Genomic DNA, 15,493 nt, shown 5'->3' on the forward strand with positions numbered 1-15,493 from the left:
TCGGTGATTTTATCCACGACGTTCACCATAACCTGTACACGCTGCTCTCAAAAGGCAAACAGAATGATCATTCATAATTATTTCATTATTAAAACATTAATATAACTTTAATATTAATTACCTATAATATTAATGATATCATATAACACTAAGTAATTAAAAGCAAAAAGGCAAGCTGTATGATCGTTTATGATTATTTAACTACGACAATAATAAATTATTAACATATTATATTACTATCTTAATATTACTAAAATTATTTAATAATATTATACTACTACGTAAAATAATCTCACTCGTTTATTTAAGCTGCAGGTTTATTAAACAATAGTTTATTAAATGCTACGTACTTTCCTCTTAAATTTCGTTTCGATTACAAGTATAATAATCGAAGTATAAATGATTGTCATGCTCACGGCAGTCAACTGGAAATTCTCTATCGTTCTCGATTGTTTGTAGGAGTCGATGTATCGGTATTCAACTAAGACGAACCAATAAATAAACATCGCGAAACTGACGATCAAGTTTATAATCTCGACGATATTGTTCGCGCTGTTGTTCTTAAACGGAGCAAGGCTGCCAACGCCGAGCACGAAATTCAATAAAAGATTCGGCCGAATAGTTTCGCCGAACGTTTTTAGTTCGAACATTTTCACGGTTTTCCACTCGAAACGAAGCCGACGATGCTCCACGCAGCACTGCACTTATTTTCGACTATTTGTCGTCTCAACTATGACGACTGTCCTGTCGCAGTTCTCAGGATTAATAGTCCGCTAAGTAATGAAACAGTCCATGAAAAATAATAACTTTAATGTTCTTCGAATAGGCTCGACACTTAGAGAAATATTAAAAATATTGAATAGTAGAGTTTGGTGTACTGAAACGTGTTGTACAAATCTAAATGATGTATTTTAATAGAGAATTTTAGATGCCTGATATATAGCTGACCTCGACTACTGAAAATTTGTGCGCGAATGAAAAGTTTTATTTTTATTGTATTTAGTCTGTGTTGATTATAGAGTGCAAATTATTATTTATAGAGGGCACTGTTAAAACTGTGTAATTCTTATGATAAATTATTATTGGAAATTACTTGAGAAATAGTTAGTAGAAAATGGAATGAAACGTGACATTGAACAATTTCGTGATAATATTTGTACTCGCAGTGTTGCATTCTCATTACCAAACCCTAATGGCGGTTGCATCGATTGGCACCATGAACGTCGCCATGACTAATGATTCTCTGTAATTTGCTAACATTCAGTAAAGAAATATTTCGCATTCAGAAACCTTCTCGTTTGTTAAGTGGAAAATTTTCTGGTATCGAATAATGCTCATAGTTTATATTATTTATCTATATCTGTTTTTATTTATTTATATATCATTATATCTATTTTCATTTATTTATATCCTATACTACTTACTCCTACCTTTATTCTCTGTTTACATCTACTTAGCTATAGAATTTAATCGTACCATGTATCCAATAATGACAATTTTTATTCAAATCGATGAAACACTCAAGCACTCGATAAAGAACTTAAAAATCTAACAATTCAACTGATTTAATCGCCACGAATAAATTACTGCAAGTAAATTCAATTATCTACAATTAATGTCAAGTTCATGTCCGTTGCATTGGCAGCTGATTCTTGCTCGAAATACCACTGCGTCGACGCTAATTGAACGATGACGAACAGATAGGCGAATATAGAACCGGCCAGCTGAAAAGTAACAGATTCGGATAAAAATAGAAAAATAAAAATAAAACAACAAAAATAGGAAGATACAAATAAAATAACAGAAAATAGAGAAATAAATGGAAGCCTACACTCGGAAGAAAGGAACGATTAAAATCGACGAGTCCCAGAACCGAGAACATCAACGGGTTGCGCAGCACTTGCTGAGTGAAATTTTGCACCTGCAACGAGACCTCCGTTAGTGAACAAATTAGCGAAAGAATTAATATATTCGACGATCAGACCTCGGCGCGGAATTTCGTGCTGGTCGATGAGTCGTACAGTCGACACAAAAGAAATCCTGCAGCTTTCGCCTGAAATGAAAGATCATCGTTGATCATCGTAACAACGATATTTCTCTAACATAATCGTTTTACCTCGTTGGTCGTGTATATACAGTTGCCGTGTAAAAAGACTATCCACATTGATATTAATACCGCGTACATGGCCATGCTAACGGCTTCTCGGGACAACTCTGTCTTGGCCATTGGATACCATATAAAACAGTTGAACTTGTATAATACAATCATGATCGATACGAGCGCTGAGAGTGCTACCAGGAGAAGTTTTAGTCCGTAGAACTTGTTCGTTCTTCTTGCCAGCTCGATCAATTCCAGGTGATACTTTCTGAGAAGCAAATAGTCCTAAATAGTCATAGTTGATACTTCACTGACTTTATTTTATCGAGCTGCAAATATTTCTGTTATCATAGGATAATTAAAGCTGCTGGCATTTTTATATTTTTATGGAATTAGCATTAGACGATATTTATTTTATTTATAGTATTTATCGCATTTTTATTTTGTTCATTTTATTTATATTATTAATGGCGAAAGATATTCAATATTGGAGCTTGCAGTAGCTCAGTGGTGAATACTGGACTCTGCTTTTATTCATAAAACAGTACATTAATACTAATGAGATAGCTAATATTTATAGAATTATATACCAATATTGGAGCTTGCAATAGCTTACTATTAAAAGAATTAAAATAATAATAATAATACCATAATAATAATAGCAATATTACTATTTACTTTCATCTGTCTTCTTAATCTAGTTCACCCAGGTGAATCGATCTTCCCTCACCTTGCCTTCATAATTATCTCCACGTTTCCCCTAAGATCGTTCTTACTCCTTCGCTGGATCAAGCGACCGTCGCTTTCCTCGATCAATCGCTCAGACAACGGACGATCCAGAGTCTCGATCATCTCCTCTAGCAGTTCATTCAGTTGTCTAAACTTCGATCCAATGTATCTATTCTTGGATATATAATTATCAGAACTTGATTATTGTAAAATTTAGCTACGATGTCTCACCTAACATGAGCGACGAAAGACAATTCCGTTGGCACAATTAGGTGCTGGACCACGTGCACGGCTACGCTTAGGAGAATTTTATGCTCGAACGGCGCGTTCGGCCGCATTCGCAGAAAGTATGTGATCATCGTGTATATGAAGAATTGGCATAACCACATGCAGAGATAGAACATTTGGGACTTGAACTGAGCCCAGAGCTGTCTTCGCAAACCAATTGTCTCCATTTGATTGTCGATCTTCTCCACTGCGTTTAATATCTCGCGCACCTTCTGTTCGTCAAGAAAAATTAAAATTTGCACGTCAAGCGAAATCATAGCGAAATTTATACATTTTAACCTTTGGTTAATTTAAAATATTTCGAATCGCAAGTGACTATGCGAATTGCAATATTTAATCCGCCGTCGCATTGCGAATTCATCGCGTATCTGGACGCGTTGTTTATTTAAGTAAAAAAATTGCATGCATCTTCGACGAATTTGTTGAATAAAAAAATTAATATAGCAAATGGTTTTTTACTTAACACTTGGTATGATCTCTTTAATTCTTTAATCAACGACAATTTTGAATTGTAAGATAAAGCAGTGAAAAGTATTAATATTATATGACAACTGAGTATAATTTTAATAAATTGCTTTGAAATTATTTATTTACGCACCTTCGTTTGGAATTTCGTTATGATTATGACAATCGTAATCGTGACGTAAGTCGTGAACCACCATATGAACGCGAACGTGTAATTTACAAGAATTTTTTGCGGTATCATGGACTTCTCGTAGAGATGTTGCACGTAGCATAAATAATTAAAAATTGTCAAGCTGATGAATAAGTAGACAATCTCTGCGATTGTGTTCGCTCTATCGTTCTTGAAAGGAGCGATGGAACCATTGCCAAGCATAATGTTGAATATCATAACCGGTTTGATTGTGTCGGTGAACGTTTTAAGTTGGAACATTTTTATTAATTTATTTATTTATTCGCTTATTCACTTACTTACTTATCTATCTACTATTTCTTCATTTACACATTCATTTACTTATCTATTTTTTTATTTATTCATTTACCCATTTGTTTACTCATTTATTTATTTACTTAATCATTTGCTTGTTTATTCATTTATCCATTTACTCGTTCGTTTACTTATTCATTTACTCATCTACCTTTTATTTATTCATTCACCCATTTCTTTATTTATTCATTTACTAATTTACTTTACTCTTTATCTAGTTATTTATTTAGTCATTTATGAACGCGATAACACTCTTTGTTTTTTAACACGTTCGACGTTCATGTTTTTGCGTTGTAAACGGAGTCGACGATGCTCCACGCTGCACTGTACACTTCACTGGCCATGATGACTATCCTGCTGCAATTCGCAGGATCAATAGTCCCCTAAGTAATGAAACTGCGTGTAAAATGCTAACTATAATGTTGTTCGAGCAAGCTCATTACTTGGAAAAACATTAACAGTTATTAGCAATAAGAAAAGCATAGAATACCTCAGTGCTTGCTTCGAAATGACGTCAATACTTTAACAGTTCGTAACAATAATAATTAATGATATTAACAGCTCATAATAATCAGAAAAGAATTCGCGATGTCTGATATATGGTAGACCTCGACTACTTGGAAGATATTCATTTTAATCATTTTGCCTTGGAATATTGTGTCAGACGTCTTATGAAGATCTGGAATAATTTTTATTAAATTATACTATAAATATGTGTCTACCATTAATATTTAAATAGTGAAGTAAGGATTGCCATTTCTAATAAATATAAATTTTTTGTCTGATGTAGAAATTTATTAGGATCAAATAAAGGCTAATCAACATAGCTGTGAACGTAGCTGCCGGCGGTTATAGAGAGCACTGTTAACAATGTGTAATTCCAATAACTAATTAATTATTAAAAATCGTATAATTAATATTTAATAAAAAATAGAATGAACTATGACATTGAATAGTTCTCTATTCGATATCTATATGGAAAATAATATATCATTATTAAACAATAAATAAATAAAAAATTACGACTTCAACCAATAATCGAAGACACATTTCCATTCGTTGTACCCTCGAATACCTGACGGTCGAACAGGTTCTGCGTTCTCAGTTGCAAAATGATGAACACGTAAGTACAGACCGAGCCGAACAACTGCAAAACAGTAAAATGTTCATTCCATTTTCATAAAATATCCACCGCAAATTGATTTAATTTCTAAACGAAATATCTTCGCAACGAAATCGACGTACATTGGCAAGAAAGGATCGATCGAGGTCGACGAATCCGCAAATGGTGAACACCAAAGGGTTTTCCAGTACTTGCTGAGTGAAATTTTGCACCTGCGAACAGAGACACGATATTTCAGAACAAGAAAAATCATCTTCAAACCATTGTTTTACCTCGTCGCGGAATTTCTCGCTAGTAGACGAATCGTACAATAAACAAAGAAGATAACCGGTTTTTCTCGCCTGCGAAACAACAGTTCATGATTTTATTAATATTTAATTTTATAAGTAACTTTTTATTTTTGCGAAACAACAATAAAACAGGAATTACAAATTTAATCGCGTTTGCTAATTTTCGAAGCTGGCAGACTCACCTCGTTGCTCGTCTTCCTGCACTTGCAGTGCAGGTGAATCATTCTCACGGTGTCTATCAATAGCCCCGTTAAATTCGCAGAAATGGTCGAGAGGGAGGCGTCTTCATTTGATTGGCGCAGAAGTAGACAGTTTAGTACGTACAATGAGTAGAGAATTGTTAAAAAGGAGAAGGACGTCGATGCGAGAATGTGAATTCCGTAGAAGCTGTTCACTCTTCTGGCGATCTTGATCCAATCCAGGTGATATTTCCTTTGTCAAAGGACGTAGGTACTTAATTACTTACTTACTCACTTACTTACTTAATTATTCAATTACTTATTCAATGGCTTATTCAATTACTTACTCAGTTACTTATTTACTTATTCAATTACATACTCAATTACTCATTTATTTATTGACTTCACTTACTTACTCACTCACTTATTGACTTAACTATTGACTCACTTACTTCCTTACTCACTAACTTACTGACCGACTTACTTATTTACTCACTTACTTCATTGCTTACTCACTTCCCAATTTAACTATTTATTATTTACTCACACACTCAATCACTCTCTTACTTACAAACTTACCAACCCACTTCCTTGAACAACACTGCACTTACTTCACCTTCGCAATGATTCCCACGTTGCCCCTAAGCTCGAGCCGGCCACACCTTCCCCCGACCGGACATCCATTAATTATCTCGCGCAATCGTTCAGACTTCGGAGTATCAAGCACGTCGATCATCTCCGCCAATAAACAGTTCAACTGACTCAGCTTTGTATGAACGTACCTGTCCATTAATACATCCCACGTATATTAAAAATAAAAAAAATATATATATAATATCGAGACAAAAATGTCGCGTACCTGATCCAAACACAAAAGCTCAGGTGTCCTATCAGAATCAACATTGGAACCCAATTTATTGCTATACTGAGAAAAATATGAGCCAAGAGTGGTACGTCCCATACGAAGTAAGTCTTCCACGTGAGCGTGAAGCATATTAATTGGTACATCACGAGATAGAAGAAATTGATTATTTGATGCTTGTACTGTGACGAATATTGCTTCGGTAATCCAATCGCTGCCATTTGGTCGTCGACATTTTGTATAGTCTTGATCAAATCATGTATATTCTAGGAGTAAACGGAGATATTGTATTTTATTATTTATTATTTTCTAGTAATTTAAATTGCTCGTGATAGGTCCTGGAATTGTTAATTTATTGTGAGCGAAGTTGTGAATATTTATTTATAGGGAATTTATTTGATAATCACGTGCCATTGGAGAATTAACATATAATATATTTACGATGTATAATTATATCATATATTACAAAATAAAATGGTTGAACATATATCATAAAAATGTATTTAATATATACTATCATACGAATAAGTAAACATATATAGAAATAATATCAATATGAAAAATATTATTAAGAGCAATGTAACGACAATAGATAATATTATATCAATTCAATAATATTATAAAATAGGCGTCGCAAAAATTAATAAAACAAACCACGTACCTCCTTATCGAATTTCGTGACAACAGTGAGCGCCAGAAAGATGACGAACGAGCACGTGGACCACACGATAAACAACACGAAATTGACATCCACCGACGAGGGCAACACATACATCGCGTTCGAACGATGTTGCTGCACCATAATATAAACCATCCCAGCGAACGCGACGAGAAAATAGACGATCTTCGCCGATTTCTTCGTCCCACGTTCTCGAACATGCCCGATGCATCCGATACCAACGAGAACGTTGATCAACAAAACCGGGCCGACGGTCTCGCCGAATGTTTTAGGTCGGAACATTCTTTACGTTCGCGACTTTCAAACGAGGTTGACGATGCTCGATGTCGCACTGTCCAATTCCTTCGACGACACCGTCGCTGCGACTCCGACGACCGTCCTGTCGCGATACTCGAAATTAATAGCTCGCTAAGTAATGAAGCCGACGATAAGGGACCGTGACGTTTCACGTCTTCGCGTCCGCTTGTTATTAGATGGAACGCTAATGCGAGCACAGCGAGTGCCCCGTTTGTCTGACTATAGCCGGTTGATTCTACTTGTTTTAATTTCGATCGGCATTTGCTTGCCTCATCAGCTTGTTCTATCATACTTAATTTGTCACACAGTAGTAATGTAAAAGAATTTTTGGCAGTGTTAATTTCGACGAGAATTAACCTGTTTTTGTTTAAATAAATTACTAGCTTTAACATTTGAAATAACAAGCTCCTCAAATTGGCTTCTTCCTGATTTTTTAGTTTATAGTTCCTGATATAATAATATTGCTAAGAGACAAATTTTTGCATACATTTTCTTTATCGAAGTACAAATTATAATATAAATCATAGGAAGTTTAAATAAATCTCGTCACTGTTATAAAACAGCGTTCACCTGTCCGTCTCAATATAGAGAAAGTGGCGGTCAATCTGCAAAGCTCCTCCCATTTATTTGTCAAATATTTTTACAAAGGGTGGGTCCCCGACGTCGGGCCAGCAAATTAGCGGTAATCTGCGGACACGTTAAAAGCCTGCATTACGGCCGTTTTATTGTTGCAGCGGCGCCCCTAACGACTGGCAATTTAAAACGACCAATTTGGACTCGAGAACGCATTAACGAATTGAGTCGCGGACATGCTCGCCTTAATAAGTAGCGAAATTGCCACCGCGGACAGCTTTGAATCTCTTCGCACCAGACGCGTGCAAAAACATCCTTATAAACCCTTTACCCTCGTCAGGTTATGTCAGGATTGTTATGTCAGGAGAATTGAAAAGTTAACAATTTCGACAAGTGCGGGTCTCCCTTTAACCCCCCGCCGTACTTTAATGATATACGAGGCGCCGCGTCGAAAATTCGCACATCGTCGATCGTCCTTCCTAAAGGGTATGAACGTCGCCGAATAATCGAAGACGGAGCAGCGCGCGTCGTAGGACGGCGAGACAGTATCCGCGTGGACATCGATCGAGCACGCGGAGCTCGGAGGAACAATCTCTCCGAGCGGCATTCATAAAGAAGAAAACCGGGGGTGGGTCGGTCGTCGGGCAGGAATTCCCATCGACATTTTTATTCACTCGGTAATACGTTCGGCGCGCGTATCCCCGCGCGCGATGGCCATCGGCGAGCGTATATAGCCGACGAGCGCCGCGCGCGCTCGCTCTGCAAAACCGTTGGGCTATGGGGGCGTACGGGGACGGCTGGAAATGTATGAAGGCGCAGGAAACGGGTTCGAATCGTTGAATGTCCCCCGTCGAAAAGGGACGTGAATTTATTGCATGCCGGTCGCTTCGGCGGGGTCGGAGGCCGGGCACTATGGGGGTGGTAGTCGAGGTCCGCGCGGGGGTGACCGAGCTCGCCGGAAGAAGGGGGAAGGGAGGTGGAACGCGCGGAATCGGGAAAGCAATCGTCGACGGAAGTCGAGCGAACCCGGTGGCCCCGGGGGCGTGTCGGCGTGTCGCTTATTATACTTTCTTATTATTTATCGGGCCCCATAAATATCCCGGCTCGAATGGAGTCGGCCGGGAGAGACGCCCGATTTATGGAGGTCGCGAATTAGTGTCATCCGCCGCGGTATTTTTCACCGGCATATTAATCCGGACACGGTTGCGCCAGCCCGGATGTATAGCTGACTCGCGCGGGCACCTGATATCGTTGCATTGCGATTATCAAATTATCTTTCAGATTGCAAGGCTGGGAAAACAAGTCTATAGGTTTCCACTTTGAATAAATTGCTTTGGAATGGGTAGAGGAAGTGTCTTTATCGACAGACAAGTAGAATAGATATGACACTGGATAGACAGTAGAATAAGTGCTGCCATAGCCGGACAAGTAGAGAAAGTACTTCCATGGTCAAACAAGTAGAATAATGACTTTATAGACGGACAAGTAGAATAGAGACCTCATTGAGCAGGCAGTAGAATAAGTACGTCGATGGGCAGACTAGTAGTACAGGTGCCTTTGTCAACAGATAAGTAGTACAGTCATCATACTAGACAGACAAGGAGAATAAGCCTCCTACTAAGCATACAAGTAGAATAAATACTAATTAAATCAGGAACGAAGGAAGGACAAATAGATCGAATAAAGCTCAGAATTCTTGTAAAAATCGTCAGTGATAGAGGCGCGAAAATAGTGCGCCAACCGCGATTTAAAGATCAAGAATTCACCTCGAATTCCCAGGTGCAATTCTTCGACAGGATTCGGTCAGAAATTGGATGCCGTAGTTCCACGGAACGAGCGAGCGGAGCAAACGCATCTACTCGGATCGCATCCAGTGCCCTATCACCCAGTTTCCCGGCACTAATTTATCAACGAGAATATTGGCCTATCGCGTACCGAGAGCGAGAGATCGATCAAGCATCGCCGGCTGTTCCACAACGGTAACAGTTGATTGATAACTGATAACGCGGCATAATCAACGGATGATCAAGCTCTGGCACGATCAACGGCCTCTCGTACACTCTAGCTAGAAAAAAAAGATAGCGCGATTTCCCCGTAAGAAGAAAAATCGCGGCGCCGCGTAAAAACGCCTCGATAAGATCAAAATGTATGTTGGACGTCGAACGAGACGGTACAATGCCGTTCGAAAATTATGAGAGCATGGGGGAGGAAGGGGTTACGACCGAGGGAAGAGAATAGTAAAATGTAGTAACGATATAATAAAATCTGAGGTGCCGACAGTCGCGCGAGTCATTGGCGAGACGTTCCCATGGCGTGCGGGCTCTCCGCGAAGCTTCTCATTAAACGCGGATCATAGTCGTCGTAATTAGGGTTTCTCGTTCGCCGTCGATCCCTAGCAGGGGGAGAGACCGGTTTTTTCTCCGGGACGCGCGTGACCATTTACTCGGCATCGTGTTTTCGATGCGTAATTACGGTCTTAGACCGCTGGTCATTCCGGGAAATGAGGGGTTCGCTAAGCAACGAGGTGCAGAAAGTCGAATGAAAGAGCGGCGGCTCGTTTTCGACGAGGTATTCAAATTAAAAATAATACGAGAAAATGCTGAAGTCGTCGTAAGGAACACTCCTGTCCGTAAAATAAAAATCGACGGAATTCGCTTGAAAATCTTCTCTGTAGACACCGTCCATAGAAATTCGAACAAACGGGGAATAATATAATTCTAATGTCTCTGGTAAGATACGTGAATCGAAGTACGCGGCGTTTCTACTTGGAGAATTTGAATGGACAGAAGATAATACAGCTGGTCGTCGATATAGAAAACGTTCCGGCAAAATCGGAACGTTTCAAGTCGATTTTCTCAGCGATATAAATAAAAATGTATTCCCGCCACGTCCGAGCCGAATCGAGACCAACACAGCAGCCATCGTCGAATGCAACGTCTTCGCGTGTTTCGCCTATTCATTTCCAGGCTGAATGCACAAAGGCGGTCCGACGGAATCGCATTCATAAAAACGCGGTCTTCCGACGAAAGAAACCCGCGGATTTAGCACAGTGATTCACGAGGTAATTAAATGGCCGCGCGGCATTCATACCGCGGCTCCTCTCGGTGTCCATTCACCGACCACGGGAAACGGCGTCGGCGTCGTTTCTGACACACAGGTATGCACGGTCTATAGAGATCGATGCCACGGTGCAATTTGTTTCTCGGTGGATTTCTCGATCGGTGGCCGGTCCGACGATTCTTCTCAACGCTTCGCGCGTCGTGGAATGACGACCATTTGGAAGGCGATGCCGGACGACGACCGATTCTCTACTCGGTTCTATCCCGGTGGAAACTTAGGTCGTTCCGCGATGCCCGGATAAATGGTCCCTTCGGCGTTGATTTAATACGGCCCCGGCTATTATGCGGGCCGACCAACCGGAGAGGAAGCGGCGAGTAAATCTATCAGCGGGAATTATCCCGGCCGAAACTCGCTGTTATTTTCGGCCGATGAATTACACCGCGGCGGGGGGACCGGCGTGTGCGTCATTCCCCTCGGTACCGACTTCTCGCCGCGATTGATTCGTCTATACCACCTCCCACCTCCGCCGCCGAAAATATAGGAGCGGCGGCGCGCGTCGACGTCTCGCTGTAAAAATACAAACATAATCGTTGTTCGCCGATTTTATATTCCGACGGTCTAGACTGTCGAGGATTCACATTTTTCAGCGATATTATCGGAGTTTCATTGGAACCGACGGGAGGTCTATTAGAGGGGAACGGTGTTGAGTTCAGGTTTTTTTGGATCATTTTTGACGGCTGATTGATCTTTTTATTTCGGATTGTCTGGGTCGCGGAAATGCATTTGCGGACAATTGAGTAGATTCTGTGTTATTTGGAAATAAGATGTATTTTGGAGGAGGGATAAATGGAATAGGCGTCTTTGTCGATTAGGCTAGTAGAATGCCGGTAGTAAGTATGCCGGTGGATGGTTGGGTAGAATGGGTGACTGTTGAGAGGCAAGTAGAATAGGTATTGCCCTAGGCAGACGGGGAGAATAAGTAAAGAATAGGCATCTCAGCAAGTAGAAAAGTCTGTCATTAGTCAGGCACACGAAAACTATATTAGATACTGGTAGAGATAAATAAAATAAACAATTATCCAAAGAAACGATGTCATATCACGTACTTTTGGATAAGTAAAAATCGAGCTATCAATCTTCCTGCAAGTAGAACAAGTCAATCATTCATCAGACATAGAGAAATACAGTAATCTCTTGTGGTCAATTAAATGGGATGGAATAATAATATAGCTTCCTTTAGAAAAATAATTGCATTATTATATTTCCTACACTATCTATCCACAGCATATACAAACCATATTAAAAATTAATTCTCAAAAATCCCTAAATAATTTTAATTATCCCCCTTTCGTACCAGCTCTCCTCCTTTTGGATAAACCCCACTCTCTTTGCGATTTCGCGACTGTCGCCCGCCGAAGAACAATTCGCCATTACCATCGCCCCATATCGGCGGCGGAATCTGCAAAATCGCGGCATACCGGAGAGAGAAGGGCGCGAGAGAGAAAGAGAGAGAGAGCACCGTTCGAAAACGCAGCGGGTCTGCTTACCAGAATATGAAATTCATGTTCCGGTTTTACGGTCGGCCGGCCGATAAAACCGGGAAAGATGGAGGATCGAGGATCGGTAGGTGGAGAAGGAGGAGGAGGAGGACCGTTACACCGCGGATACTCGATAGCCAGATACCACCCCGGGCGGAATTTACGGCGTGTCGACATTTGTTCTTGTAAAAACTGTGGCTCCCCCGCGCTCTTTCACCTGCCGTTACTGTCCCCGGGATTCGTCGTTACTTCCAGGCCGGCCTCGCCCCCGGGGCCGCTCTTTCCGCCATTTTACGAGCGAATTTACGCGATTTCCAATACAAAGCTCGTTTCCCCCGCAGCTTTTATCGGCGCTGCCCGTCCCGCCGCGACGGCCCTCTGCGGTGTCGCAGTGAATTCCCGTGTCGTCAAGGAAATCTGCTCGATCGTGAGATCCTCTCTGACCCTCTTTCCACGGCTTCGACCCCTCCCCTCTCCCCTCTTCCCATCCACCATTCGAAAACCGTCGAACCGTGCCTTCTGAATCAACCCTTGGATTCCGATGATTCAGAAAAGCCGCGCGCACCCGGTGGCGATCTCTCTCTCTCTCTCTCTCTGTCTGTCTCTCTTTACCCGTGATTCCATTCGTCGCGATTTTACGCCGGCGTGCTTTCTGCGAATTATTTTCGGCGACGCGCTTCTTTTAACGCAAAACCGCGATCGCACTCGCTGCGAGGCAAATGTTGATCTTCTTTATTGGACTTCGGCGGTTTGCCCTGCGAAATCAAGACGCTCGACCTGGCCGACAGAAGAACCACCGACGTCCTCCCGGTTTACTCCCTCGTTCAATATTTACGGCGGCAACGCTCTGTCGCCGCGATTAAAAACATCGATCTCGGAATCTCTTTTCCTTTTAATTCGCTGAAATTGTGGAATAAAATTGGACACGATGTAGATATATTTTTGAAGGATATTATTGGATATATTTCGTAGGTGGAGGGTAAGATGTTTTTAGAAAGTATTCGATTTTATTGTCCCTGTGGAGTGTCGTACTTTTTTGTAGCTATCGCGACGGTCTACTTAAATTCTTCCAATCTCGTAATTGTACCATGAAAGCTTTTGTAATATCGCCATAAGTGAATTTATAGTTCGCTGAGTATTGAAACTGGCGATAAAGAACTGTTTTCATATGTTTGTGTGGTGGTGGTAGTGGGTGAAATATTCATGATGGTAGAGAAGGTGTTGTTATCGTTGTTTGTCTGACTATTGTGGTCTGGTTCTACTAGATTTAATTTTGATACCTTTGAAATTGTCTGAATTTTGATACCTTTGAAATTGTCTTAATTTTGATCAATTTCCACATGTTTTAATTTTGAGAAATTTTTACTCGCCCTAATCTCGATAAATTTCTATTTGTCTCAATTCTAATAAATTTCTATTTGTCTCAATTCTAATAAATTTCCACTAGTCTCAATTCTTATAAATTGCTGCCTGCCAAAATTTCAATAAATCCCCACCACCCCAACGAAACATAAAATCTCTCCAAAACCCCCATAACCGTGCTCCGCCGAACTGCCAACAAATCCGTCGACTCGAAACATCGCGAGGTGAGCCCGATCGAAGACAAAGGACTCGCCGAAACAGTTAACAAACGAACGATTCTGCTACGTGAGGGATCTCGAGGTTTCGGAGACGTCGCGAACGGGTCCGCGTCCTCGACCGGAAGTTGCCGAGCGACACAAAAAGGGGTCCTCCTCTCCTCTGGCTCAGCCGGTCGCGACAACACCGAAATCTCGGAGTTGCCTTCGAATCCACTTCCCTGGCGCGGAAGTTTCGACGGAAACTTCGAGAGCGGCGAGACCCCGGGTGGGAGGTGGGCGCGGAATCCGAGGGGGGGGGGGGGGGGAGTGCCTCCGGAAGTTAGTTCGCAATTACGAACGCGCGTGCCGAAGACGGTGTCCCATAAAACGACGCGGGCTTGTAGTCCGTCTCGGGATGGTATCGCGGCCATAGAATCCGTCGCCATTAACGGCGATTACTGCCTGCGGCGGTGCCCCCGATACTCTAACCGCCGCGGCTGTTCGCGTTTACGACGCCGCGCTGAACCGACGTCGTCGGCGTCGTTCGCCCCGTCCCGGATCAACGAATGATCCTTTTTGCCCGGCGGATTAACCGCCGCGACTCGCGTCCTCGATCGTTCTCTCTCTCTCTCTCTCTCTCCCTCTCTCTATGTCTGGATTTTACCACCGTGGCCCCCGAGGACGTCTGGAGTTTATTCGCCGCGAGCTTTTCGAACCCATGGTGTTCGTAGAAATTTACGGGGACCGTGTGCCACCGAAATCCGATTAAGCAAATACCTCCTCGACTGCGCGGTGTTTTTCGCCGTATTATGTTGGAGACGGTGCGGTAATTAAAATGGAAATACAAGGGCGAATAAAACCGTCGCGTTAGAGAAAGGTTGACAATGAAATCGCAGCCGAGGAGGTATCGCTAAAAATTGCAGCATGTTCGAAAATAATTTTTTAATATAGAATCGTACATGAAATGAAATTATAGTGGTGATAATAGTATCGGAGATATTACTCCGGTTTTACAGTGATTATTTAACATTTAGGTTAACCGAGTTAGAGAAATGAATACGAGACGAAGAATGTGTAATTATTGAAAGGGAAATGAATTTTTAAGAGAATTTTTCCTTACTTAAATATCCGCAATTTTATAGTTAACACAAAATTTAACTCCTCGTATTAATAATTGGACGACTTATTAAATCTAAACTTTATTACTATAAAAATTATCTCGGGTCAGGAGAAAAGGGTTAAGAGATTCTCGGACGATTTCAACAGCGA

At 41.2% G+C, this 15,493-nt stretch overlaps 3 protein-coding genes across 3 annotated transcripts in view; 1 reads left to right on the forward strand and 2 right to left on the reverse strand.

Moving 5' to 3' along the window:
* Rho-5 (rhomboid-5) overlaps window positions 1-15,493 on the forward strand; it is a 342,352-nt gene that overhangs the window by 130,191 nt on the left and 196,668 nt on the right. The gene's annotated exons all lie outside the window — the stretch shown is intronic.
* Window positions 1,534-4,010, reverse strand: LOC144468543 (uncharacterized). Its single transcript, XM_078178099.1, has 7 exons — window positions 3,714-4,010; window positions 3,059-3,327; window positions 2,829-2,975; window positions 2,117-2,366; window positions 1,985-2,053; window positions 1,832-1,921; window positions 1,534-1,724 (listed from the first exon to the last, which is right to left on the reverse strand). Exons 1-7 carry the CDS (start codon window positions 4,008-4,010, stop codon window positions 1,599-1,601), a joined length of 1,248 nt encoding a protein of 415 aa, XP_078034225.1. The 3' UTR covers window positions 1,534-1,598.
* On the reverse strand, window positions 5,092-7,332 carry LOC144468544 (uncharacterized). Its single transcript, XM_078178100.1, has 7 exons — window positions 7,180-7,332; window positions 6,516-6,784; window positions 6,268-6,438; window positions 5,660-5,909; window positions 5,460-5,528; window positions 5,310-5,399; window positions 5,092-5,211 (listed from the first exon to the last, which is right to left on the reverse strand). The coding sequence occupies exons 1-7, from the start codon at window positions 7,330-7,332 to the stop codon at window positions 5,092-5,094; spliced, it is 1,122 nt and encodes a 373-aa protein (XP_078034226.1).

Source organism: Augochlora pura, chromosome 4 (genome assembly GCF_028453695.1).
Source record: "Augochlora pura isolate Apur16 chromosome 4, APUR_v2.2.1, whole genome shotgun sequence".
Classification (NCBI taxonomy): domain Eukaryota; kingdom Metazoa; phylum Arthropoda; class Insecta; order Hymenoptera; family Halictidae; genus Augochlora; species Augochlora pura.

Excerpts from the sequence above, each read along its gene's own strand:
- LOC144468543 (XM_078178099.1), bottom strand. The coding sequence starts at position 4,010 with ATGTTCCAACTTAAAACGTTCACCGACACAATCAAACCGGTTATGATA. Across the intron at positions 2,976-3,058 it reads TCTTTCGTCGCTCATGTTAG|ACAACTGAATGAACTGCTAG; the intron begins GTGAGACATCGT and ends ATCGAAGTTTAG. Across the intron at positions 2,054-2,116 it reads GTATATACACGACCAACGAG|GCGAAAGCTGCAGGATTTCT; the intron begins GTAAAACGATTA and ends CTTTCATTTCAG.
- LOC144468544 (XM_078178100.1), bottom strand. The coding sequence starts at position 7,332 with ATGGTTTATATTATGGTGCAGCAACATCGTTCGAACGCGATGTATGTG. Across the intron at positions 5,400-5,459 it reads GCGAGAAATTCCGCGACGAG|GTGCAAAATTTCACTCAGCA; the intron begins GTAAAACAATGG and ends CTCTGTTCGCAG. Across the intron at positions 5,212-5,309 it reads ATCGATCCTTTCTTGCCAAT|TTGTTCGGCTCGGTCTGTAC; the intron begins GTACGTCGATTT and ends ACTGTTTTGCAG.